Below are 10,000 nucleotides of genomic sequence, written 5' to 3' on the forward strand. Positions count from 1 at the left end.
TTTCTGATTTTCTCTCTTTGCTCCGAGGAACTGTTTACCTTTACAGTAGTTCCCCACCAGTTAATGTCCGTCATGGTATTAATTAGTAAGCTGGGTTAATTGGCTAGGCATACTGAGAGCAGTATGTCTGAGCTCAGCGTGCATGGCCAAAATAACGTCCTAATGTGGTCGGCTACCAGAAACACGTGCTGCCAACACTACTGCTAAAATTCAGGTACATGGATGAAAGATGCATCTGGCTTTAAATATATATGTGTGTGTGTGTGTGTGTGTGTGTGTGTGTGTGTGTGTGTGTGTGTGTGTGTGTGTGTGTGTGTGTGTGTGTGTGTGTGTGTGTGTGTGTGTTTTATGCAGATGTTTCACGCTAAGTCCAGCCCCAAGTTGGACGTCTACGATGTGCCGAATCTCATGAAAAGAGGCTCGTGGGCTACAGTGAGTGGCTTTTTGAAGTTCTCATGATACAAAAAGGTTATTTTGGAATTTCTACATGAACATGTGCAATAAAAACTAAACAAAATACACTTTAACAGTGTTGTCTCTGTTTTGTACACCACTTTGTTTATTTTCTTGACTCCTGTATGACAAAGACCTTTGTTGTGTGTTATTGTTGACAAAAGCAAATGCCATCACCTCGAACTTCAGCTCAGAAACCCACCACGATGTCAGCGGTTCCTCAGGGAAGATATGAAGTCATGGCCTCCTGCAGACCAAGTCAGACAATCGTACGTACACAGCAGAGCACAAAAACCTACCTTACACAGCTACAACTGGGAATATCGATGTTCTCGCCATATATATCGATGTTCTCGCTAAAGATTTTGAAATCTCGTGAGCACAGTAAGGGTAGAAAATGGGAAATATTGTGATCGTAATCATTTTAATTTGCAGTTATATAAGCGCGATCCGAGTCCCTGGTTTGAAGGTGCTTTTGGTTTGCAGGGCTCTGCTGTACCACCATCAGTTTTGCAGGATCCCAATTATGATATCAAAGCGCCTTCTATCGGTGAGTTTCACCAGGCGGTCGCCTCCGGCTCCAGCACCCTGCCCAGCTCGCTGAAACCCGAATGGATCTACGATGTTCCCCTGGCATCCAATAAGGCCTGTGGTAGCCCTGGTTACCTTGGCGCTAGCAGTAGCCTAGATAAACAGCATGCTGGCACGCTACTAGCGTATCTGTTACCTACGTCGCCCTCTATGCTCTATGACGTCCCAAAGTCCAACGTCACCATGCAGCAGGGCACGGACCACATCTACGACGTCCCGCCCGCCGCCCGGTTGAGGAAACCCAGCCTGGACGCGGCCGCACTCGGTCAGAGGAGAAGCCTCGACAATTCTGACCGGGCCGTCGAGCCCCTGGAGTACAGGGGCAAGAGCGGCCCTGTGTACGACCTCCCTCGGGGTCGGCCGCCGTGGGGCATTAGGCCCAGCGTGGAGTGCGAGGTGGAGAAGGCGAGAGGCATGCCCGTATCTAGCAGCCAACGGAGCTCCATGGCGTCCACCTCCTCGAGTGCCTCAAGCTCTTCCAGGAGCTCGTGCGACTCTCTCATGCTGAGCTCCCCCTCCCCGGAGCCTCTAAGGGAGATCATGCTGTCTCAGGAGGAGGTGGCCCAGAGATTGCTCCAGCTCCAAGGTGCTGTGTTTCGGGCCGTGCCTGCACTCATGGACTTCGTCAGCAGCAACTGGAGGTGTCGCGAGCACCTGAGCCAGCACCTCCAGGAGATCCGCTCGGCGGCGGAGGCCGTGGCCAACTCCGTCTCCGGTTTCCTGGACTTTGCGCTGGACTTAAGGGGAAACGCCCGGCGGCTGACTGACTCCAACCTGCAGGCCAGGCTCCAGAAGCAGCTCTCCATCGTGGAGGACTCAGGCCTGATCCTGCAGCAGGCTGTGGACACTCTGGGAGGTCTAGGCTGGCCTCTGGAGGACCTGGCCCAGGACCCGGCCCAGTCGCAGGCCCCTGACCAGCTGGAGCGTTTCGTCATGGTGGCCCGCACAGTGCCCGAGGACGTGAAGCGGCTGGTGTCCATCCTCAATGCTAACGGCAAGCTCCTCTTTCGAAACACTTCGAAGGAGCAAGAGTCGGTGAAAGACACCAGCCCCGCGGACACGGTCACGAGCACTGGCAAGAAGGAACCACCTGCAGACGACAACGACTACGTCCAGCTCCAGGTAAGCAGGCTTCAGTTTCAAAGGGTAGCAAACTCACACTGGATCTGCAGATGTCAATGCTGAACGAAGCGAGCGATTAGATATGTCGCTCAGTACTTTTTCCCCCTTCTGCCTTCGTCATTCTCTTCAGACAAAGACAGAGTTCGAAGAGCAACGGCAGACGAAAGGGAAAAACGAGAAGAAAACAGATGCAAACATGGAAAACGAGAAAAAGCAGGTAATTCAAGTCACTGGGACTAACGCACCGATTAACAAAGTGAGCTCGTTTCCCATAACTCCGGTTTGCACATAGACACACAAGTTAGAAAGTGCATTTTTTGGGGCTGTCAATGACAATATTTCCTCAGCTGAGTACACCTGCAACCAGGGAGTACTTCCTACCTGGAAGTCCTCAGGAGTAACACACACATTTACACTGCGCAGTGTGTTCAGATATTAGCCTCCGCTCTCACTAAATCACCTGCCGCGTGTTCCACGCACATCTCAAAAAGAGGAATATGTCTCCGTCTCGTTCCATGCGCTGACGCTCAGCCAACCCTTGTCTTTGCTAGGTTCCCAAACCACAGCCTGGGAGTCCTGCCAGCAAAAGCCAAACTGCCGGCAGGTCCTCCTCGACGGACCACTGTCGCCTGTACTTCGGAGCGTTGAAGAAGGCCATCGCTGTGTTCTTGAGCAGCCTGGACCAGGGGCACCTGCCAGAGAAGTTCATTGGCCACAGCAAGCTGGTGATCATGGTGGGTCAGCGGCTCATAGACTCGCTGTGCTCTGAGGTCCAGGGCAGACCGCACAGTCAGGACATCCTGTGCAAGAGCAGTCAGCTGTGTGCTCTGCTCAAGCAACTGGCCGTGGCCACCAAGAAGGCCGCGTTACACTTCCCTGATAAAGTGGCGATACAGGAAGTGCAGGACTTTGCCAAAGAGCTATTTGTGTGGGTTCAGCAATTCCGCTCGACTCTGGATATCTAAGGACTCCACATGTGTACAGTGTCACAGGAACAGATCGCCATGGTCACCTAAAGGTGCACGTGGATCTAAATGACTGTTATTTTGTTCGTTTATGTATTTTAACGCCAGGTCTTGTATCCATGTGACATCAACAAGGGGGACCATTGTTACTTATTGCTGTTCTCCCTTGAACTGTTCAGGCTCTAATAAAGGAACAATGGAACAGCTGCACGTTGGTTTCTGTCACAGGTGGCCTACAGGTGTGACCCAGCGTATTCAACCCAATAGGTTTTCTAATAGGTGCTATGGGTACAGTAGATAGCCTAACTTCAGAATGCCCCCCCCCCCACACACACACACAAATGCACTTTTGTAATTTCAAATGTTGTAGCCAAAATTTAGTGAGAATAATTATGTATGTGTACTCCAATGGAATAGCAGAGGAAAATACTGTATGTAACTATTTTTGTACATTTTAGCAAATTTACTGTCTGAGCACTATGGAAATATTTTCCTTAAATGCTGTGAAATTTCTTTTTTAAAAAAACAAAACAAAAAAACTTTTGTATCTTTTGTATGCTTACTGTTTCTTTAGATATTTTGTAAAATATATATTGTTTGTTTTCAACAACTGCATTAGTGAACCTTTTTTTCTTGATCAATATGAAATAACGGCTTGCTTTATGAAATATAATATTGTTTACATATATCAATTTTAGCATTATCAATAAAAATAATTCAAAAAATTGGAGGTTGCAGAGTTAAGAAACATCACCTGGGAAGAACGCGAGACCGAGGCAAGTAAACAGAGCGTTGGCGCCCTCTGCCGTTTGTCGGAGAACTGCAAATGGCCACTAAATCAGTTTCCACAAAAAAATTACAAATATTTTGATCCAGAGTTTTAGTCCCCGCAGTATATTTTGCTTATTTGAATTAGCTTGGTAGACAAATTAGACTATTGACAATGCTCAATTTTATATATAAAAATATATGCTCAAAATATTATTTTTTTTGCATATTCTATTTTCTGCAAAGCGCCTTTGCAGACTCCTGCTCGTGCGCGTGCCCCCGCGTCACCGTGCCGTGCTCGTTCCCCTCTGCGCGCGAGCCACAGACATGACTCGGTAGAGCTGCACATGGCGGCCAGCAGCCATGAGCCAAAAAAAAAAAAACAAAAACAAAAAAAAAAAAACAACAAATAACACATGGATTTGTGACGGCGCGATCTGACTGATTTTTTGGGAGGATTTATCGGCTCCGGCAGTGTTTGTTCAGGCCGGTTTTCCGTGCACGAGAGAGGCCGCCTGCAGCTCCCCGTTTCTTTTCGCTCATCTCCGTGCTTTTTCCACGCCGTTTATCTTCTTCTCCTCGAGACAGCCGTCATGGGCGTTCAGGGCTTCCAGGAGTACATCGAGAAACACTGCCCGAGCGCCGTGATGCCGGTGGAGCTGCAGAAGTTGGCACGGGGGGGTCTGGTCGGAGGATGCAGGCAGAGACCCCCCCAGCGCCCGCTCCGGCTGCTCGTGGACGCCGAGGACTGTCTGCACCGGCTGTACGGCGGCTTTTACACCGACTGGGTCGGCGGAGGGCAGTGGAACCACATGCTCGGGTACCTGGCCGCCCTGGCCAAAGCCTGCGCGCACGGGAACATCGAGCTGTCGGTGTGCTTCAACGGCGCCCTGGAGAAGGGCCGCCTGCACGAGTGGGTCCGGCGGCAGGTGAACGACAGGCAGACGGCGCAGCAGATCGTCAGCCACGTCCAGAGCAAGGGCACCCCACCGCCCAAGGTCTGGTTCCTGCCGCCGGCGTGCATGGCTCACTGCGTCCGGCTCGCCCTGCTCAGGTTTCGCGTCGGGGTAAGTGCGGCCGCCGTCGCGCATGGGCTTCGCTGGGCTTACTGGGATTATTCTAGGAGACTTCCATGTGTCCGGCTCCAGACTGGGACGGCTGGGCTTGTGGTATTGTAGTTAAGGTAGTATTGTGAGGTCGTGTGGGTAGTGTGTGTTGTGAGGGCGCGTTAGCTAGTTAGCGCCTTAGCTCGTTAGCGTGCCGGTTCCATCGCCTACGTTAGTCACGTTAGCTAGTCGGCTAGCTAGCAGGCTAACTCCTGTCACAGTAAGGAGGTTGTCACGGGCTTGATCAAGCTAGATGGCTCGATGTCACGAATCACTTGTCAGCGTTTATGTGTGTGTTCTAACGCACCAAAGACCATTTTGTGTGCGAAGTTCAGTTCATATTGTACATACGGCAAGCAACAAACAAACAAACAAACAAAAACAAAACACCCCCCCCCCCCCCCAGAAGAACGGTTACGCCTAGCCATCGTTAGCGAGGTTGACCCACTTTACCTCAGCTAAGTTCTGTGTATGCTAACCGTGAGCTAACAGTTTGCTAACTAGCTTAATTCATTAGTATCCTTGTTGACTTGTATATTTTTTTACGGGGAAATGGCTAAACTCGTGAATAAATGCCTTAAAGTATTGCTTGGTAAAGGAGGTAAGATTGCGCTACATAAATCTGTAATGAGAATCACTGAACCTGTCAGAAATCTTAGCTTGCAGATAGCTGAACTTGGCCTCAGAACATGCTGGCAAATCTTTAATCGAACCAACATCCAGAGGCCCTGTTGGACGCTGGAGTCACATTAAATGAACTTAAATAAAAGGCTGCGTTCATTTAGATTGTCACCTTTATTGCTCAACAACATTTTTGAGAGATTCGTTTGACGTGCCGTGTACAATACGATTGTATAATACGATTGTATAATACAGTTTGAGCGAAATTCCATTATTCAACAGTAACTTTTTCTCTTCCACAAAACAGAAAGCCCACAGACTTCACAGATGCCAAAAGGTTTCTGTTGCATTTTTCGCCTTGAAACTGAAACATTAAAGCCAGTGATCCCTGTCCTGTATATTTTCAGACTGTTTTAATCATTACAAACTTTAAAAAAAAAAGAAAGAGAAAAAAAAAAAGACCAGTTCCAAATGATTTTGTCGCTGAAAGGGGTAAACAGATGGAGTGAAAATATACTTGTGTTCTCTTGCAGTGTTGGCTGTTAAATGTGATTCTCTGGCATGTGAAATATGACTTTGGGAGCTCAGTGAGGAAAATAAGAATTAGAGTTTGTGTTTCAGGTGTATCCCTTCAGTATCAGTTCCATGGCCAGGTTTACAGTTTATGTAGTGTGCTGGGCAACGACAAGTTTGCTGTCTGGTGGTAGTGATTACTTCTGTCTGGGCTTGTCTGGACTTCCTGCAGGTTGTCCAGAGCCTTGAGGACCATCATCAGGAGGTGCTCGCCTTGTGTAGGGAGAACGGCTTCCATGGCCTGATGGCGTACGACTCCGACTACGCCCTGTGCAACGTGCCGAGCTACTTCAGTGCGCACGCCCTGAAACTGAGCCGCAATGGCAAGAGTCTCACCACCAGCCAGTACCTGATGCATGAGGTGTCCAAGCAACTCGACCTCAGTCCCAATCGCTTCGTCATCTTCGCTTCCCTCTTAGGTGAGCCCCGCGCGGCGCCGATGCCACCTTGCTGCCGCGTGACGAGTCAACCTGACATGTAAGCGCAGCCGGGCTAATGTTGAGCGCGTGCGCAATTTTTGCCTTCCAGGTAATCACATTTTGCCTGACGAAGATCTAGCTGCCTTTCACTGGAGTTTACTGGGTCCGGATCACCCCTTAGCCTCTCTTAAGGTACAGCAACCTTCTCGTCAAAGGCACCTGGTTGTGTCTGTTGAATGAAAGGAGAACTGTATTAATGTTTTTGTTTTGTTTTGTTTTTTTTACCCCGAGCATCTGTTGTGTGTGTTTCTCGCTCTTTAACACATGCGTCAGTTGTCCTTACTTGCTCGCATTGAGATGCACCCGCAGATGTGCGCATTGGGACGAGTCCCTTGAGGTTTTTCTCTTTTAAGGCGAGCGAAAATGAGACTTGCACTCCCATTAAGAGTCCCTCCCTCTCCGGCAAGCTGCGGCAACCAGTTTCCTTGACAACCGGATCGAGACGAGGTCTGGCGAGTAACTTATTGGGACCGTGTGAAATCACTTTGTCCTTCTGTATGGTATGCAGCCCTTGCGCACCTCGCGCCAGCCCGTGGCTTTAAAAAGCAGCTGGTTGTGTCAGGTTCAGAGGAACGGCGGCGCTGTCGGAGCATTTCTGCGGGGTCTGCGACAGCACAGGCCTACGTGGCAGGGGCCGTCACAGAGAGCAAGAACAGAGAGCGTTTAGCTTGCGTGTTCCATCACCACTCAACTGTGGGGGATGTGTGTTTTAATCGTCTTTTTTAATTTATGTTTATTTTTTGCTTTGTTCTGCAGGTGTGTGTGTGTGTGTAAGAGAATGCAGGAGATGCATGGAGAGCTGAAGTGCTGTAAACCCATGAGAACTATACAATATTGTAATATATAGTTTGCTGATATACAGAGGATATACAAAGCAATGTGAAATACCCTGGCCTGTGCTTTTTTTTGTTGTTTGTTGGCATGGTCCCCTTTTACACCCCTCACATTTCTGAGGAAGACCCTATGCTGGGAGTGTGCTCAGTAGTGTGTTTTGGAGTAGGGCCCTGTGCTTGAGGGGTAATGGGTAGTGTGTTTTGGCAAAGGTCCGCGCGCACCAGCTTGTGCTCCCTCCCTGTGACGTCGTGATAAGGGCAGTGGCAGATTACGTCCGCAGCCTGCAGGACATCAACGACCTGGAAGCCATCACTAGAGACATATTCAAGCACTCCCAGGTGAGTTCTGTGCGCTGCGCCATGGCTTCCTTCTGTCTTTGTGGTATTTATTGTTGTGTAACGATTTTGTTGAATTTTTTTGCTCTTTCCAGTCCAGGACCGATGACAAAGTTTTACGCTTCAAGAAGGCCGTGGAGTATTACGCAGTCGCCAGTAAGCCCCCTCAGTCTTCTCCTTATATAGGTAAGCTCCCGCAGGTCTAATTCCGCCTTCATATTAAGCATTCGCATTCACGCTCGCCTTTGGTTCATGTCTAGATCCTGGTCTGGCCCAGCTGATGTCATGTCTAGTAGCTTGGCCTGACAGGCAGCTTCGGCGTCTCCACCCCCCTCAGACCTCTCGGTGACGCCAGAAATTTTCGCTCTCATCCCAGACCTCGGGTGCACTTTGGAAAGGCAGCTATGCCCTGTGCATACAAACGGGCTTCTTCAGAAAGGCTGCTCACTCGAGAGCTCACGAAGGGGGAACAGCCCCGTCTCCTTCAGTGTGAAAACTTTTTTTTCTGAGGGTGTCACTGGAGGAATTATCACGCTGTCGCGTCCCGATGTGCTGCCGCACTGCTGAAACCGTAGACAGAATGAAGCGCGTCTGTGTGGGGGTTTTTTCTGTCCACTGTATGCTGCAGTGAGAGCAGTTATATATTTATTAAACTCGTTACACAGCTCGTTCGCCTCTGCGGGGGTGTGGCCTTGGGGATGAGGTGTGAGTCAGAGGGCTTACATCACATTCTGCTGTACCAGCTCCTCGGTGAGCAACAGGCCTTTCACAGTCCGTTCAGGCATGAGAAAGGTGCAGAAAGAGCAAAGGTCTTGGAAGTTTCAGATTTTAGGTTTCAGGTTTTAAAAGACAATGTGGTGAAACCTAGTACCTGTTATTTTAAGATTTGATGAGTGAATACACTCACCAACACATGAAGTATCGACACACCTGCATGGGGCTTTGCCTTTGTTTTTTATCTTTAGAATATTTTTACTTTATATATATATATATATATATATATATATAAAATTTAAAAAAATGCAAATGTATTTTTAAGAAAAATAGAAATTGTGAGAATGAAGCCTGAGTAAATTTAAAGAAATAAAATTTGATCTGGAAATAAATTCACTCAGGATTTTTTATTTATATATATATATATATATATATATATAAATGAAAATGTATTTTCCTGATCAAATTTTCTTTCTTTAATTTACTCAGGCTTCATTCTTGGAATTTCTATTTTTCTTAGAAATACATTTGCATTTTTTAAAATTATATATATATATATATATATATATATATATATATATATATATATATATATATATATATATATATATATATATATAAAATATACATTATTTTTTATTTTAATTTTTTTTCAGATGAAGTCTTTCTTTCTTTTAAATACTCTTTAACCTTTAACAAGTGGTTCCCTGGGGCATCCTGAGCTCTGTGTATGTGATTCCTTCTTCTAGACCGTTGGAGAAGTATCCTAGGTGGTTCCCACCACAAACCGGAGGTGTAACGCCGTTGTCACGCCAAGGGGTGGCTGCTGGGAAGAATTTAAAATCTTAAATAAGACATTATTTCAGTTTTTTTTTTGGTTTTTTATTTATTATTTATTTTTTTATTTTTTTAATGAATTAATTAAATGACCCTTGATCAAGCACTAGAAAATGGCTGACCAGTGTGAAAGTAAATAAATAATAGTAATATTATATTGTTATGGTCGCTGTTAATATTATTGATGTAATCTGAAATTTTCTGGGTTTCACAACTTAATTTACATTTCATTGACTTTATACAGGAACCTTTCCAGAAGGCTTTGTTTATCTTATTCCCTACTAAAGACTAATGCAGAGTCCGCGCAGTTATGGAAACCAGCCTTCATCTCGTTCTGCTCATGTTCTGCTCACGTTTGAGCAGACGTCTTGGTCGTCCTCCCAGTGGGCGAATGTGGTGAGGGTGGGATGAAGAGCTCTTATTTATCTGCTAGTAGTGGCTTTCTGGGTGTTCATGCACCTCATCTGGGTCGTTATCAGCGTTGGCAAGAACTCGTGAGCGAGAAAGGGACGTTTCATTTGGAGCTGGGACCAGTGCGAGCGACAGTTGGGCAAGGGTTCTGATCCAGGCCTGGGCACCCAGGGAGGTGCAGAAGGTGTGGT

The 10,000-nt window shown here is 47.2% G+C and overlaps 2 protein-coding genes across 9 annotated transcripts in view; both read left to right on the plus strand.

Moving 5' to 3' along the window:
• cass4 (Cas scaffold protein family member 4) overlaps positions 1-3,777 on the plus strand; it is an 11,793-nt gene extending 8,016 nt beyond the window's left edge. The window contains exons 3-7 of the mRNA XM_035520306.2: positions 355-432; positions 618-722; positions 940-2,166; positions 2,297-2,383; positions 2,718-3,777. Of these exons, the coding sequence (XP_035376199.2) occupies positions 355-432; positions 618-722; positions 940-2,166; positions 2,297-2,383; positions 2,718-3,131 (1,911 nt within the window). The 3' untranslated portion in view covers positions 3,132-3,777. The remainder of the gene's footprint in view (positions 1-354; positions 433-617; positions 723-939; positions 2,167-2,296; positions 2,384-2,717) is intronic.
• A 427-nt stretch (positions 3,778-4,204) lies between these two features.
• Positions 4,205-10,000, plus strand: part of LOC113586361 (constitutive coactivator of PPAR-gamma-like protein 1 homolog) — a 13,980-nt gene continuing 8,184 nt past the window's right edge. For all 8 annotated transcript variants that reach the window (XM_081705072.1, XM_035520301.2, XM_035520302.2 and 5 more), the window contains exons 1-5: positions 4,205-4,966; positions 6,372-6,618; positions 6,728-6,810; positions 7,722-7,850; positions 7,943-8,033. In XM_081705072.1, coding sequence (XP_081561198.1) covers positions 4,493-4,966; positions 6,372-6,618; positions 6,728-6,810; positions 7,722-7,850; positions 7,943-8,033 — 1,024 coding nt within the window. In that variant the 5' untranslated portion in view covers positions 4,205-4,492. The remainder of the gene's footprint in view (positions 4,967-6,371; positions 6,619-6,727; positions 6,811-7,721; positions 7,851-7,942; positions 8,034-10,000) is intronic.

The sequence above is a fragment of the Electrophorus electricus genome, chromosome 22, assembly GCF_041902795.1.
Source record: "Electrophorus electricus isolate QZ-2024a chromosome 22, ASM4190279v1, whole genome shotgun sequence".
Classification (NCBI taxonomy): domain Eukaryota; kingdom Metazoa; phylum Chordata; class Actinopteri; order Gymnotiformes; family Gymnotidae; genus Electrophorus; species Electrophorus electricus.